The 17,608-nt window shown below is 42.5% G+C and overlaps 1 protein-coding gene across 8 annotated transcripts in view; it reads right to left on the bottom strand.

The window, feature by feature from the left end:
* Positions 1–17,608, bottom strand: part of eif3c (eukaryotic translation initiation factor 3, subunit C) — a 69,670-nt gene that overhangs the window by 13,886 nt on the left and 38,176 nt on the right. For all 8 annotated transcript variants that reach the window (XM_014159288.2, XM_014159285.2, XM_014159283.2 and 5 more), the window contains exons 16-19: positions 11,486–11,677; positions 6,951–7,122; positions 1,010–1,169; positions 639–704 (exon numbers count right to left, since the gene is read on the bottom strand). In XM_014159288.2, the coding sequence (XP_014014763.2) occupies positions 639–704; positions 1,010–1,169; positions 6,951–7,122; positions 11,486–11,677 (590 nt within the window). The remainder of the gene's footprint in view (positions 1–638; positions 705–1,009; positions 1,170–6,950; positions 7,123–11,485; positions 11,678–17,608) is intronic.

Raw genomic sequence — 17,608 nt, forward strand, 5'->3', positions numbered from 1 at the left:
TTATATATGAGGCACAGTAGATGTAGCCTGGTCCCAGATCATTTTGTGCTGTATAACCAAATGGTAGCCTCAGAATCCGAGGCTTCTCACAGTAGTTAGAAAGCCTGGGGATGTAACTCCTCAGGAAGTAGTCCTGCTTGGGTTGAGTTCGGTAGTCTAGATGGAAACCAGTGACGGGTTGACACTTATCAAACCAATCAAAGATTTTGCATGGGTGGAGTTCCTAAAAGACGTTGTGTTTCAAAAACAAATGTTGACTTGCAACGAATGCCGCAAAGCCAACTAAAACTGAGATATGGCCAAAAAAATTAAAGACAAGGCCTCTCCGGAGGGAAAACACCATTTTTACTCACAGCCAATCAAATGCGAGTGCTGAATGTCACCGACTCAGGCAGAAATCCAAACATGAAGTTCACCAGACATCCAATAGCTGAGTGAACAAGATGGGATTTTGGAAGGTAATCCCTATGGTCGTTGTCATGCCATAGGAGATGGCAATAATAAACAGTTGGGGACCAGGCTACAGTAGTTAAGAATAGAACATTGAATAGAGAATCCACATTGAAAGTTATTTTTAGTCCAGGACTAGGCTTAGTTTGTAACTGGGAAACCGCCCGATTAGTTGTATAAGTTATTACCTGATGGAGTCGTAAACACTGCTGTAGGTGAACAGGTAAGTCCTCAGAGACTCCTCCTGGATCTTCCTGCAACCACAAACCATCAGGAAACGTTACAGGAATGCTACCTCTGAAGGATGCACTGTGTTGCCAAAACATTAATTCAGTCATGAAATTACAAACTACTTGTATACTAGTGTGCAACTTTATTTTTCTAAAGGGTTGTTTTATTAGTCCTTCTATGGACTTAATTGAATTAATTTTATTCAACCATTCCAGGCTGCGATTCGTTGATACTACCTACTGAAACTTGACTACTGATAAAACAAGGGACAGTTGCATAACAGGGGTTAAAGAAGACCTTTTATATGATACATTTTTGACACACTGACCTGACAAGCATCTCTCGCACGCACTGCGTCTCAGGGAATAGATCCCAAACCTTGCTGTTCATCTTCTCGTTGATGATGAATGAGTGGCAGGTGCGCCAGTCGCCCATCTTCATGGACTTGCTGGCCGCGACCACGTGCTCACGCATGCTCTCTGGGGGTCCTGGAAGGGACACAGAGAGGGATGAATTTGTTTAGTGTTTTATGTATGTCCATTGCTGTATCTGTACTTGTCTGTATCAGCTATACAATCTTATCGTAAGGATTCTTAGCCACCCATTTTCCTCAAAGTACATGTTTGTCTAACTTCTTTGGGCTAGGGGGCAGTATTTTGACGTCCGGATGAAAAATGTGCCCAAAGTAAACTGCCTGCTACTCAGGCCCAGAAGCTAGGATATGCATATAATTGGTAGATTTGGATAGAAAACACTCTAAAGTTTCTAAAACGGTTAAAATTATGTCTGAGTATAACAGAACTTATTTGGCAGGCGAAACCCCGAGGTGACAGTGTTTTCAATGGGTTTTCTATGTGGATCTAGATTTCTAAAGCACTTGCTTGCAGTTCCTATCGCTTCCACTGGATGTCAACAGTCTTTAGAAATTGGTTGATGTTTTTCTTTAGAGAAATGAAGAAGTACGGCAGTTCAGAACGAGGGTCCAGCCTAGTGCACTCTGTTTTGATGTGCGCTCCAGGTCACGCGCTTCACATTGTTTTTATCCGGTATTGAACACCGTTTATCCAGTTTTAAATTGTATCGATTATTTACGTTAAAAAATACCTAAAGTTGTATTAGGAAAGTTGTTTCAAATGTTTGGACAGCGTTTACAGGTAACTTAGATATATTGTAGTCATGCAGGGCGAGTTGGAACCGGTGTTTTTCTGAATAAATAAATTGACATTTTGGAGATATAACGACGGAATTAATCGAACAAAAGGACAATTTGTGATGTTTATGGGACATATTGGAGTGCCAACAGAAGAAGTTCTTCAACGGTAAGGCATTAAATCGTTATTTCTGACTTTTGTGTTGCGCCTGGCGGGTTGAAATCTGATTTTCATGTGTTGGTATGCTGGGCGCTGTCTTAAGATAATCGCATGGTTTGCTTTCACCGTAAAGCCTTTTTGAAATCTGACACGGTGGCTAGATTAACGAGAAGTTAAGCTTTAATTTGGTGTGTTGCACTTGTGAATGTATTAAAGTTAAATATTAGTAATAATTTTTTATTTATTTGGTGCTCTGCCATTTCACCGGATGTTGTCAAATCGATTCCGTTAACGGGATTTGAGCCCAAAGAAGTTAATGTACATTGTGTGTTGACATCTCGGGATTACTGGATATCATAAAGGCCAATCCGGGGGAAAAAAAACTAAATTCTTTCGCCCCTATGTCTTACTTAACCTCTGCTGGATCAGTGTCCTGTTAATGGGACAGTTGTTGCTCAATATGCATAATGTGACTAGAACGACGTTGTAAACAACCACCAATTTTCCGGTACATATAGATGTCTTATACGGGCAGAAAGCTTAAATTCTTGTTAATCTAACTGCATTGTCCAATTTACAGCAGCTATTACAGCAAAAAAAATACCATGCTATTGTTTGAGGATAGTGCACAACAACAAAACACTTCCATAGTGCCAGGGACTCGGATGAACAATGGGAACCCCCAAAGTCAAGGTGTCCATCCCCCACTCATTCAGATGTTGAAGCTGGTTCATCCAGTCTGACCCCTGCCGTCTCCTGCTCCACACCGACCCCCAACCTGGCCATCTAGAGGTGTGAAGAGGCCAGCCAAGAAGCAGAGGGGAAGTGCAACAGCTGTAACCGAAGAGGCAGGGGACCATTGGCACACTGTGCTAGATGATGATTTGGAGCCACTTCCACCAACATTTTGGCCGAAAAGGCAGCCAGAACCTCGGCTGAACATGACTAGAAAGAACAGGCTCCATCTTTTACAGATGTTCCTCCTTGTCAGTTCTTGATTCGCTGGTGTCTAACACCAACAAGTATGGGGCTAAAAAGCAAGCAGGCAAGAAAGAGGCATGGAAGCCCATTTCCATCCAAGACCTGTACTGTTACATCTCACTGGTCATTTACATGGATGGGGCTTGTGAAGTTGAAAAACCTGAAGGACTACTGGAGAAGCTCAACACTCTACCAACTGCCTTTTCCCACCACTGTCATATCTACTAAAAAGGTTTCTGACTAACTCGCGGGCGCTTCATATCAGTGACCCACAAGCTAACGACGACAATGACAAGAGAGGCACAGCAAGCTTTGATAGGCTCTGCAAAATTAAACCTCTCTACCCCAGCATGGTTGAGGCCTGCAAGACCCACTTTCAGCCCGACCAAAACCTGTCCATAGATGAGAGGATGGTAGCCTCAAAGGCTAGAATTGGCCTCAAACAATATAGGCGTAACAAGCCAACAAAATGGGTTGACAAACTGTTTGTTTGGCCGATTCTGTGTGTGCATACACTTGTGGACCACTAAAAACGCCCCCCATTCCAGCTGCTGTAAAGGGTTACAACAAGCGCATGGGAGGTGTGGACCTGTCAGACATTCTGATAGGCTACTACAATGTTCTCCACAAGACAATGAAATGGTACAAGACCTTGTTCTATCACTTCATCGACATTGCTGTGGTAAATGCATTCATCCTCCAGCAGGAAAATGGCTAAGAGCTATGGACAGCCCCCCTGACATAGCTAGCCTTCAGAGAGCTGCTCATCCAGGAGCTTGTTGACTATGGCACAAAGTCCACTGCAGCACCTTCTGTCCCCTCTACTCCTGCCACCAGTGGTGTTCACCTGCCCAAATACATAACTGCAGACATGAATGTGCCTCAGGGCCAAAAGGCCACAGCAGGGAGGCGTCGTGCTCTGTGTCACAAGAATCTCCCATCACCTGCACTACTTGTTCTGCTTCCCTCTGCTTTATAGCAGAAAGAGACTGCCATGGGACTTGGCATCAGCAGCACAATATTGTGTAGAGGACTCAGGGTGTTCCAAATATTATAATTCTAAAATAGATATATATATATATTTTTTTTTACACCACTGACATTAGATCACTGCTGGCTGCTAACTTGGCCCTTATCTTAAATATTTCACTTCTGTGTTTGGAGACATTGGATCAGCATTCTTGTCACATCTCCTGTTAGTACCGTTTATGTAGAGAAGCTAATGATCCATCATGTATGACATTCCTGGGTGTGTAAACTTGTATTTGAATTAGCATAGCATTTTTGTATGTTCTCTATAGTTATTTTCTTGAAAATGTATCCATTTACCAATTCGGCCACTTGGGTACATTTGGGCAACTCGTAAGGGACACCTGGGTTACTTCATACTAAATGTCATGTAGCTCTTGAAGTTATTAGTCTGAAACTTTGCACATATACTGTTGCCCTCTTGTGGACACCATCTAAATTTTCTCCAGCATCCTATCTGAATGTATGGCTTTTCTTTTTCAAAAATAAAAATAGAAAACTTATGTTTAAATTATTTTTTTTTTAATCTTTAACCAGATCTATTGTGTTATGTTCTCCTACATTAATTTCACATTTCCACAAACTCAAACTGTTTCCTTTCAAATGGTATCAAGAATATGCATATCCTTGCTTCAGATCCTGAGCTACAGGCAGTTAGATTTGGGTATGTCATTTTAGGCAGAAATTGAAAGGGCCTGATCCTTATGTCCAATGCATCCGTATTTAATCACAAAAACAGCTTCTTAGAAAAATGCTATTTCTCAAGCAAGAATTCTGGGAGTGGTCAGAGAGGGGCGTTATTGGTTTTATTGGCAGAGAGAAGGACAAACTCTTATTGGTCTATTAACTTATATCGCCTGGTCACCAGGCAGTCCATAACCCCACCTAGCCTAACAAATAGAAATTTCAGGCTGTCTTTTCATGCAGCTCTTTTGTGGCTCCCGAGTGGCGCAGCGGTCTAAGGCAATGCATCTCAGTGCTAGAGGCGTCACTACAGACCTTGGTTCAATCCCGGGCTGTATCGCAACCGGCTGTGATTGGGAGTCCCATAGGGCGGCGCACAATTGGCCCAGCGTCAACTGGTTTAGGGGAGGGTTTTGCCAGGGTAGGCCGTTATTGTAAAATAAGAATTTGTTCTTAACCTGTTATGGATAGGGGGCAGTATTTTCACGGCCGGATAAAAAACGTACCCGATTTAATCTGTTTATTACTCCTGCCCAGAAACTAGAATATGCATATAATTGTTTGATTTGGATAGAAAACACCCTAAAGTTTCTAAAACTGTTTGAATGGTGTCTGTGAGTATAACAGAACTCATATGGCAGGCCAAAACCTGACAAGATTCCAAACAGGAAGTGCCCTCTCTGACCATTTCTCGGCCTTCTTTAGCCTCTTTATTGAAAACAGAGGATCTCTGCTGTAACGTGACACTTTCTAAGGCTCCCATAGGCTCTCAGAAGGCGCCAGAACGTTGAATGATGACTCTGCAGTCCATGGCTGAAAAACAGTAGCACATTTGGATAGTGGTCGACCTGAGAACAATGAGACAGGTGCGCGCGAGTCCATTTTACATTTTCAGTCTTTGAACGAAAACGACGTCTCCCGGTCGGAATATTATCGCTATTTTACGAGAAAAATCGCATAAAAATTGATTTTAAACAGCGTTTGACATGCTTCGAAGTACGGTAATGGAATATTTTGACATTTTTTGTCACGATACGCGCCGGCGCGTCACCCTTCGGATAGTGTCTTGAACGCACGAACAAAACGCCGCTATTTGGATATAACTATGGATTATTTGGAACCAAACCAACATTTGTTGTTGAAGTAGACGTCCTGGGAGTGCATTCCGACGAAGAACAGCAAAGGTAATCCAATTTTTCTTATAGTAAATCTGAGTTTGGTGAGTACCAAACTTGGTGGGTGTCAAAATAGCTAGCCTGTGATGGCCGGGCTATCTACTCAGAATATTGCAAAATGTGCTTTCACCGAAAAGCTATTTTAAAATCGGACACCGCGATTGCATAAAGGAGTTCTGTATCTATAATTCTTAAAATAATTGTTATGTTTTTTGTTAACGTTTATCGTGAGTAATTTAGTAAATTCACCGGAAGTGTTCGGTGGGAATGCTAGTTCTGAACGTCACATGCTAATGTAAAAAGCAGTTTTTTGATATAAATATGAACTTGATTGAACAAAACATGCATGTATTGTATAACATAATGTCCTAGGAGTGTCATCTGATGAAGATCAAAGGTTAGTGCTGCATTTAGCTGTGGTTTTGGTTTTTGTGACATTATATGCTAGCTTGAAAAATGGGTGTCTGATTATTTCTGGCTGGATACTCTCCTGACGTAATCTAATGTTTTGCTTTCGTTGTAAAGCCTTTTTGAAATGGGACAGTGTGGTTAGATAAAGGAGAGTCTTGTCTTTAAAATGGTGTAAAATAGTCATATGTTTGAAAAATTGAAGTTTTCGGATTTTCGAGGAATTTGTAATTCGCGCCACGCCCCATCATTGGATATTGGAGCGGTGTTCCGCTAGCGGAACATCTAGATGTAAGAGGTTAACTGATTTGCCTAGTTTAAAAAATAAAAATGTTTACCTTTTTATTTAACACTAAAATGCATTATCATAATTTTCCCAATTTCACACTATTATTCCAAACTCAGTGTGGAAATAGATATAAAACACAGGAAATCATGTTTGACTGCACTGCCACTTTAAATCCTGTCCGTCTCTTATCTAGGTATGAGTTACTTGTACGCCCACATTTTGGTCCAAAACCAGGCTGTGTACATTAGGGCACTCAACGAAGAAAAAAAAAGGAAAAAAAGAACATTTATTATTGGACAGGTCCTGGTAGTTCCTCCCAGTTTCAGTATTTTTCTTCCAATTGGTGCCTAATGAACACAATCCTGCTTTGTCTTCACAGCCTACTGTACGTACCCAGAAGGGGCTGCCTCTCGCCCACCCTCAGCTGGTGGTGGAACTGCTTGCTGATCATCCTGCGGCGGGCGTCAAACTCGTGGGCCGCCATGTAGGGGATCTCCAGCAACATGGCAGACACCAGGTACACGCACTCCAGCAGCTCCAGGTTGATGTGCATGTGGAAGGGCACCTGGAACAAGATGGATAACAATGTCACGTTGTAAACTAATCACAGTCAGTGTAGTGTATCACTGTACAATATTCATAAAGGAGGCTCTAGTACACCACACACACACACACACACACACAAAAGTTTGGGGTCACTTAGAAATGTCCTTGATTTTGAAAGAAAAGCACATTTTTGGTCCACTAAAATAACATCAAATTCATCAGAAATACAGTGTAGACATGGTTAATGTTGTAAATGACTATTGTAGCTGGAAACTGCTGATTTTTTATGGAATATCTACATAGGCGCACAGAGGCACATTATAACCAACCATCACTCCTGTGTTCCAATGGCATATTGTCTTAACTAATCCAAGTTTATCATTTAAAAAAGGCTAATTGATCATTAGAAAACCCATTTGCAATTATGTTAGCACAGCTGAAAACTGTTGTGCTATTTAAAGAAGCAATACAACTGGCCTTCTTTGGATTAGTTGAGTATCTGAAGCATCAGCATTTGTGGGTTCGATTACAGGCTCAACATGGCCAGAAACAAAAAACTTTCTTCTGAAACTTGTCGGTGTATTATTGTTCTGAGAAATTAAGGCTATTCCATGCGAGAAATTGCCAAGAAACTAAAGATCTCATACAACGCTGTGTATTACTCCCTTCATAGAACAGCGCAAACTGGCTCTAACCAGAATAGAAAGAGTGGGAGGCCCCGGTGCACAACTGAGCAAGAGGACAAGTACATTAGAGTGTCTAGTTTGAGAAACAGACGCCTCACAAGTCCTCAACTGGCAGCTTCATTAAATAGTACCCGCAAAACACCAATCTCAACGTCAACAGTGAAGAGGCGACTCCAGGATGCCGGCCTTCTAGGCAGAGTTACAAAGAAAAATCCATGTCTCAGACTGGCCAATAAAAAGAAAAGATTAAGATGGGCAAAAGAACACAGACCCAGGAACTCTGCCTAGAAGGCCAACAGCATCACTGTTGAAACTGGTGTTTTGCGGACAGAGGAAGATTTGAAAAAAAGTGTTATGGACAGACTAAGTTTGAGGTGTTTGGATCACAAAGAAGAACATTGAAAAATGAAAAGATGCTGGAGGAGTGCTTGACGCCATCTGCCAAGCATAGTGGAGACAACGTGATGGTCTGGGGGTGCTTTGGTGGTGGTAAAGTGGGAGATTTGTACAGGGTAAAGGGGATCTTGAAGAAGGAAGGCTATCACTCCATTTTGCAACGCCATGCCATACCCTGTGGACAACGCTTAATTGGAGCCAATTTCCTCCTACAACAGGGCAATGCCCCAAAGCACAGCACCAAACTATGCAATAACTATTTAGGGAATAAGCAGTCAGCTGGTATTCTGCCTATAATCGAGTGGCCAGCACAGTCACCGGATCTCAACCCTATTGAGCTGTTGTGGGAGCAGCTTTACCATATGGTACGTAAGAAGTGCCGATCAAGCCAATCCAACTTTAGTGAGGTGCTTCAGGAAGCATTGGGTGAAATCTCTTCAGATTACCTCAACAAATTGACAACTGTAATTGATGCAAATGGAGGACTCTTTGACGAAAGCAAAGTTAGGACACTATTATTTATAATAACCTTGTTAACGTCTTGACTATATTTCATATTCATTTTGCAACTCATTTCATGTATGTTTTCATGGAAAACAAGGACATTTCTAAGTGACCCCAAACTTTTGAACGGTATTGTATACACAAAAGTATGTGGACACCCCTTCAAATTAGTGGATTTGGCTATTTCAGCCACACCCATTGCTGACAGGTATATAAAATCGAGCACACCGCCATGCAATCTCCATAGACAAACATTGGCAGTAGAATGACCTTACTGAAGAGCTCAGCGACAACGTGGCACCGTCATAGGATGCCATGCTTCCAACAAGTCAGTTCGTAAGATTCCTGCCCTGCTTGAGCTGCCCTGGTCAACTTCAAGTGATATTATTGTGAAGTGGAAACGTCTAGGAGCAACAACTGCTCAGCCGCGAAGTGGTAGGCCATGCAAGCTCACAGAACGGGATTGCAGAGTGCTTTAGCACGTAAAAAAAAACATGTCCTCTGTTGCAACACTCACTACCGAGTTCCAAACTGCCACTGGAAGCAACGTCAGCACAAGAACTGTTCGTCGGGAGCTTCATGAAATGGCCAAGCAGCCGAAAGGCAAGCCTAAGGTCACCATGAGTGATGAATCACGCTTCACCATCTGGCAGTCCGACGAACAAACCTGGGTTTGGCGATTGCCAGGAGAACGCTACCTGCCCCAATGCTCAGTGCCAACTGTAAAGTTTGGTGGAGGAGGAATAATGGTTTGGAGCTGTTTTTCATGGTTCGGGATTGGCCCCTTAGTTCCAGTGAAGGGAAATCTTAACGCTACAGCATACAATGACATTCTAGACGATTCTGTACTGCCAACTTTGTGGCAACAGTTTGGGAAGGCCCTTTCCTGCTTCAGCATGACCATGCCCCCGTGCACAAAGCGAGGTCCATACTGAAATGGTTTGTCGAGATCGGTGTGGAAGAACTTGACTGGCCTGCATAGAGCCCTGACCTCAATCCCATCAAACACCTTTGTGATGAATTGGAACGCCGACCACGAGCCAGGACTAATCGCCCAACATCAGTGTCCGACCACACTAATGCTCGTGGCTGAATGGAAGCATGTCACTGCAGCTATGTTCCAACATCTAGCGGAAAGCCTTCCCAGAAGAGTTGAGGCTGTAATAGCAGCAAAGGGGGACCAACTCCATATTAATGCCCATCATTTTGGAATGAGATGTTTCACGATTAGGTGTCCACATACTTTTGGCATGTAGTGTATATCATCCTAAGACGATACGAAGTTGATTTACTGTTTAATGGATTTCATATTTTTCAAAAGTGAGTCAACGTTAGTACAACACCTAGTGACCTTAGCAAGCGATTTTAGCCTTTTGGTATAATGGTTTTGGAACGACAGCCACAGGGACCACAGTTTCAGTCGTGGTCAGGATACCCCCTTAATTAACTACATTGGTGTCAGGAGTTGGATAGAACCATTGAAAGCTTGTCTAGGCTGAGGAAAGCACAGTTTTAAGCAGTTTTCCAGAGTTCTGCCTTTTTTTAAATGGATGTGCTAACTGAAATATAGGTAAAGGGAGATACCTAGTCAGTTGTACAACTGAATGCATTCAACTGAAATGTGTCTTCCGCATTTAATCCAACCCCTCTGAATCAGAGAGGTGCGGAGGGCTGCCTTAATGGACATCCACATCATCAGCGCCGGTGAATATTGGGTTAACTGCCTTGCTCAGGCACAGAACGACAGATTTGTACATGGTCAGCTCGGGGATTCGATCCAGCAACCTTTAATTTACTGGCCCTACCCTCCTACCCGCCAGGCTACCAAATATATAGCAGTCTACTAAAGTAATCAGCCCTATTCTTACTGCAACAAAGTGCTTCAGCTTCTATTCAGCTTGAATTCTACATATCCCACTACAATACAAATATTTTTATACAGCTGAAGCAACCAGACCCATTTTCTTCAGGAAATGTACCTTCTCATCCTCACTTTGCAGGCTGACTAGCATCTATTGAGTTGCAATTCCCTATAAACTGAATGCCAAAATCAACTTGAAGTATCTACAAAACAAGTTTTGCAGCCACATAATCCAAAAGGAAGGATAGACCTAATATTTTTTCCTACAATTATTTTGAGTCACTGCGATTGAACCAATCCCAACTACTATAACGGCAAAGTGAACCATTCGTTTAATCAAATATAATCGTTTGAAAGATTTGATTCATATGACTCAAATTAACCGCTAAAAACGTAACTTTTTTACGTGATGCAGCGCATCCGTTAAACAGTAAATACACTGTTAGGCCTAAACAATAAACAAATAGATCTCCAGGCATAATAACGTGAAAATCTGTCATAACTGTCTTTTCGCTTTCCAGCTCAGAACTTATGTGGAAGAGGATGCTGATCCCGCCGTGCATATGGGTTCCACCTAGCCTAGTCTACATATTTAGTCTAGCCGAGCTTGGCCTACCTGTTCTCTCAAACTTTTCCTGTTCGGCTGGTTAAGCCTTGCCTAGCCTAACCCTAGCATACCTGTTGCGTCGTCTTCTTGGTTTAGCCTAGCCTACCGGTCATTAGTTCTGCTGGGTTTAGCCTTGCCTACCTATTGTCTCCTCTGTTGTTTTTGATTAGCCTAGCGTACATGTAGTCTCTTCTCAATCCTCTACTTTTCTGCTGGCTTCAATCAGCCCATCCTCAGGTTACCACTGGTCTTTTCTGCTGGGATTAGCCTAGCCGTAACCTACCAGTGGTCTCTTCGCAGAGTTTAGTTTAGCTGAGCCGTAGATTACCTGTCGCCTCTTCTCGATTTTCTCCTGCTCGGCGTTCCTCTCCTGCATGTTCCTCATGAGCAGGCCCTGGCCCAGCAGCTCCTTGGCGCGGCCACTCGATTGGATGTCCAGCAGGGCATTGTGGGCGTCCTTGATCATGCCCTGGCGGAAGGCACAGATCCCCAGCTGCACCATGGTCCTGTTGTACAGGATCTGGAGGGGGGAGAGAGTTGGGGGAGACATGGTCACACACACATAATTCTAGCAGTGTGTGGCTAGGTGTACATACGCACACATTTTCTTTTAGCGCAGGGCTCTAGAGTGGGACCATTTAAATCACATTTTGCGTCTCTTTGACTTGGCTGTGCAAGTATAATGTTTACTTGGTCGCAGCAGTGCCAGCTGCAAATTCTAGTCGGTCACTTCACTCAAAGCTTTCAATTTTTGGAGCGGCTTAAACTTTGAGGATTTGGTCAAACAGGCTCACTTGATCCCTGCAATCAAAGTGTCTGCACTGCCCATTTCACTAGCGGGAGCCAGTCACTCCCTCCCACTGGGCACATCAAGTAGACAGCTTGTGTAGACATAAAAATGGATTTCTGAACTCTCAGAAAGAGATTTTAGGCACCGTTTTTATAACAAAGGCTGCTATGTTAGTTTTGGGTTGTTGTAACCGTCGGAACTCATAAGAAGTTGAACGCATTAATGCGTTCAACTTCTTACGATAGGCCCTGGTGGCACAAAATCAAAAGACTGCATGGAGATGCTTGGGAATATGGTCAATACAGGGGACCGTGTTGTGGGTGTTTCAGGGAAAAGGTGTACATTTGACCATCTAGGATGTGACAATGGTTAATAAAACCTCTCCATTCCTGCCCATTGTTTTGCACGGTCTTGCAGGCCTTCTCATACAGCTGCAACTGTATATGCATTTGTAAATCAAGACCTTTCTTGAGTTGGGCTCAGGGATGGTGCAACTGTTGAGAATGTGAGCCTATGGTTGTGTGGGGGGAAAGGGTGGAGTGTGTATGAGTGTGTGGGTGTATGTGTGTATCCCACAACTGTTGCGAAGGAGTAAAAGATGTTAGGGACAATAGAAGATGATTCACAACAATTGTTTGCTAATATAATACTTGCTTGTAATAAATGTAATTTTGGTAATGGCGAGACTGGTGAGAGGTAAAATCCTTTCCATAAATTGCCTACATTACTACAAATATTAATAGCTAATTATGGAAAATAAGAAACAGGATTCTATAATACAAATCAAGGTGAGGGAGATGGAAATGCATTTGGCAGTTGATCTACTTCTGTTCTGTAAATTGCACTGTGTGCTCTTTTCGAAGGATGGATCTCAGTCTCTTCAGGGCTATGGGCTCACAACCCAACTCGGGATGAGGAGGGCTTTTAGAGGGTGGAATAGTGGGGACCAATTGGAGGTTTACTTCGTAGCAATGCAAATATCATGGTACAGCTATATAGACACTCAATCATCATGTTACGTTTACAAACAAATTTTGATAATTAGAATTGAAAGTTGTGTCTCATTATGGTAAGTGCTGAAATAAGTATAGCCAGTTACAATTGTAATGGCCTAGCAGATAAGAAAAGGCAACCAGTATTTACCTGGCTAAAAGAGAAGGAATATAATATCTATTGTTTACAGGAAACTCATTCAACAATTTTAGATGAGGTTTAGTGGAAAAAGGACTGGGGGGGCGAAATATACACTGCTCAAAAAAATAAAGGGAACACTTAAACAACACAATGTAACTCCAAGTCAATCACACTTCTGTGAAATCAAACTGTCCACTTAGGAAGCAACACTGATTGACAATAAATTTCACATGCTGTTGTGCAAATGGAAAAGACAACAGGTGGAAATTATAGGCAATTAGCAAGACACCCCAATAAAGGAGTGGTTCTGCAGGTGGGGACCACAGACCACTTCTCAGTTCCTATTCTTTCTGGCTGATGTTTTGGTCACTTTTGAATGCTGGCGGTGCTTTCACTTTAGTGGTAGCATGAGACGGAATCTACAACCCACACAAGTGGCTCAGGTAGTGCAGCTCATCCAGGATGGCACATCAATGCGAGCTGTGGCAAGAAGGTTTGCTGTGTCTGTCAGCGTAGTGTCCAGAGCATGGAGGCGCTACCAGGAGACAGGCCAGTACATCAGGAGACGTGGAGGAGGCCGTAGGAGGGCAACAACCCAGCAGCAGGACCGCTACCTCTGCCTTTGTGCAAGGAGGAGCACTGCCAGAGCCCTGCAAAATGACCTCCAGCAGGCCACAAATGTGCATGAGTCTGCTCAAATGGTCAGAAACAGACTCCATGAGGGTGGTATGAGGGCCCGACGTCCACAGGTGGGGGTTGTGCTTACAGCCCAACACCGTGCAGGACGTTTGACATTTGCCAGAGAACACCAAGATTGGCAAATTCGCCACTGGCGCCCTGTGCTCTTCACAGATGAAAGCAGGTTCACACTGAGCACATGTGACAGAGTCTGGAGACGCCGTGGAGAACGTTCTGCTGCCTGCAACATCCTCCATCATGACCGGTTTGGCGGTGGGTCAGTCATGGTGTGGGGTGGCATTTCTTTGGGGGGCCGCACAGCCCTCCATGTGCTCGCCAGAGGTAGCCTGACTGCCATTAGGTACCGAGATGAGATCCTCAGACCCCTTGTGAGACCATATGCTGGTATGGTTGGCCCTGGGTTCCTCCTAATGCAAGACAATGCTAGACCTCATGTGGCTGGAGTGTGTCAGCAGTTCCTGCAAGAGGAAGGCATTGATGCTATGGACTGGCCCGCCCGTTCCCCAGACCTGAATCCAGTTGAGCACATCTGGGACATCATGTCTCACTCCATCCACCAACGCCACGTTGCACCACAGACTGTCCAGGAGTTGGCGGATGCTTTAATCCAGGTCTGGGAGGAGATCCCTCAGGAGACCATCCGCCACCTCATCAGGAGCATGCCCAGGCGTAGTAGGGAGGTCATACAGGCACGTGGAGGCCACACACACTACTGAGCCTCATTTTGACTTGTTTTAAGGACATTACATCAAAGTTGGATCAGCCTGTAGTGTGCTTTTCCACTTTCATTTTGAGTGTGACTTCAAATCCACTCTAAATAAATTTGATAAATTGGATTTCCATTGATTATTTTTGTGTGATTTTGTTGTCAGCACATTCAACAACGTAAAGAAAAAAGTATTTAATAAGATTATTTCATTCATTCAGATCTAGGATGTTATTTTAGTGTTCCCTTTATTTTTTTGAGCAGTGTATTTCTCCCATAGGCAAAGAAATTCAAAAGGGGTGATGGTTTTAATTAACAGTAATTTTGATCCAAATGTGTAAATTGTCCAAACAGATTATCAAGGTAGATGGATTATTTTAAATATGTTATTGGACAATAAACAGATATGGCTTATTAACCTATACGGTCCAAATAATGATTATCCAAGCTTCTTTGAAAATATAAGAATTTATCAACTCTACAAGCAACACTATTATTATGGTGGGAGATTTTAATACGGTCTTAAATACCTCTATGGACAGGAAAGGAAATCACACTACAAACTATCACCCTCATGCACTTAAGGAAATCATGAATGTCATGGATATATTGGAATTAGTGGATATCTGGAGACTTAAATACCCTGACCTAGTGAGATATACATGGCAGAGGCTTAATCAAGCAAGTCACCTTGACTACTTTCTTATGCTATTCTCTCTGGCACCAAAAGTTCAAAAAGTGTTGATAGGGGATAGAATGCGGTCGGATCATCACATAATTGGCATATATATTACTCTTACAGAATTTCCAGGTGGGCGAGGATATTGGAAATTTAATCAAAGCCTACTACATAATAAATTGTTTCGAACTAGGACAGAAGAATTTATAACTGACTTTTTCAGACATAACATGGGTACAGCAGATCCCCTTATTGTATGGGACACTTTTAAGTGTGCCTTTAGAGGCCATGCAATTCAGTACTCATCTATAAAACAAAAGCAATTTAGATCAAAACAATTAACAAAGGATTATTAACAAAAGAAATTTAAGGACTAACAGTACAGTTAGATAGCAATAACAACAGTACCATAGAGGCACAGAATAAGTTAAGAGGAAAAACAAAAAGAAATGGAGGAACTTATTCAAGAGAGATCCAGTGTAATATATTTAAAAAAATAAAGCGAACTGGATGGAATATGGGGAAAAATTAACCTAATTCTTTTTCAATCTTCAAAATAGAAATGCTACCAATTTTTTTTAATTAAAACTTGTTGCAAATGATGGAGTCACGCATGATTCACCGAATGATATTTTGAAAGAGGAAGTAAAGTACTTTTAGAATATGTTTTCGTTTCAGTCTCCTCCACTAACTGAAACTAATTGTATGGATTTTTTCCCTAATAATAATGTAAAATTAACATCTGTATAGAAAGACTCATGTGAAGGCCAAATTACAGAGGAGGAACTTCTTGATGCAATTGGGGCCTTTAAGGATGGGAAAACTCCAGGGCCGGATGGCATACCAGTGGAAGTATACACAACTTTTTTTGATATACTCAGAGGACCATTATTAGCATGTTTCAACCACACCTATATAAATGGTAGATTATCAGACACGCAACAAGAAGGTCTGATATAATTATTACTGAAACAGGACCCAAGTGGTATATATAAAGATCCAGTCCATTTAAAAAAATTGGAGACCTCTTACACTTCAGTGTTGTGATGCAAAAATCCTTGCAAAATGCTTGGTGTATAGAATTAAAAAAGTATTATCAGATATTATTCACCCTAATCAGACAGTTTTTTTTACATGGATGATACATTGGAGATAATATAAGACAAGTACTGAAAACAATAGAATACTATGAAATGTCGGGGACACCAGACCTGGTTTCCATAGTATTAAGGCTTTTGATAAAGTACGACTGGAGTTTATATATAAATGCCTAGACTAGAATATTTCAATTTTGGGGAATCTTATAAAATGGGTTACAATTAAGTATAGTAACCCTAGGTGTAAAATAGTAAATAATGGATACATCTCAGAAAGTTTTAAACTATCTAAAGGAGTAAAACAAGGTTGTCCACTATCGGCGTTTCTATTTATTATTGCCATTGAAATGTTAGCTGTTAAAATTAGATCAAACAATAATATTAAGGGATTATAAATTGGTGGTTTAAAAACTAAGGTGTTGGAGCACGTGATGCCACGGAGCTGAGCAGACGTTGACAAACCGAGCTCTTCAAAGTTATTCTATTATTACCTAAATAACAACGTTGAAACAATATTCTAACATCGGCTGATAAATTGTCAAGTACTTACCTTCCCAACGAGCCATGGACCTCCGACCGAGAGGCAAGAAGGACGACCAAAACCTCGTTGATTCCCAAGATAACGCTACAGCTAGCAAGATTAGCATTAACTCAGCATAACTCAGACGACAGTTCCAGGCCTCTTGCGAGCCTGCCGACATGCTGGCTACGCTCCTCCGGGAAATTCAGGATGGTAACAAAGGTCTATGAAAATTGACAAGAAATCGGCTGAACTCCATTCTTCCATTGACGACCTGAAATCCTCCATGAATGAACGACTGAGGCTGAGTTGCGCATTAGCACAGTTGAAGATACCATCGCTCGACATGACCAGGTTCTGATACAACTGCAGAAGGACAATGCCTACCTCAAAAACAAGGTAGACCAGATGGAGACCCAGAGCAGATGTAGCAATATCCATGTGGTGGGATTGAAAGAGGACAGCGAGGGCCGTGACCCGGTCCGTTTCTTCACTCAATGGATCCCGGATGTCCTAGGCATAATCAACTTCACCAAGCCGCTGGAAATCGAATGCGCCCACAGAACATCAGCGCCAAAACCCCGGCCAGATGAGCCCCCACGGGCCGTCCTGATCAGGTTCCTCCGTTTCCAAGACAGAGAGAAGATACTGCAATTCGCAAGAGCCAAAGGGGACATCACCATCGATGGCAAGAGGGTCAGCCTTTTCCCGGATATGAGCGTGGATCTCGCCAGATGTCGCAAACAGTTCAGACCTGCCTCCAAAGCACTGAAGGAGAAGAACATCACCGGCTACCTCATCCACCCTGCGCGGATGAAAGTTCAGT

Source organism: Salmo salar, chromosome ssa19 (assembly GCF_905237065.1).
Source record: "Salmo salar chromosome ssa19, Ssal_v3.1, whole genome shotgun sequence".
Classification (NCBI taxonomy): Eukaryota; Metazoa; Chordata; class Actinopteri; order Salmoniformes; family Salmonidae; genus Salmo; species Salmo salar.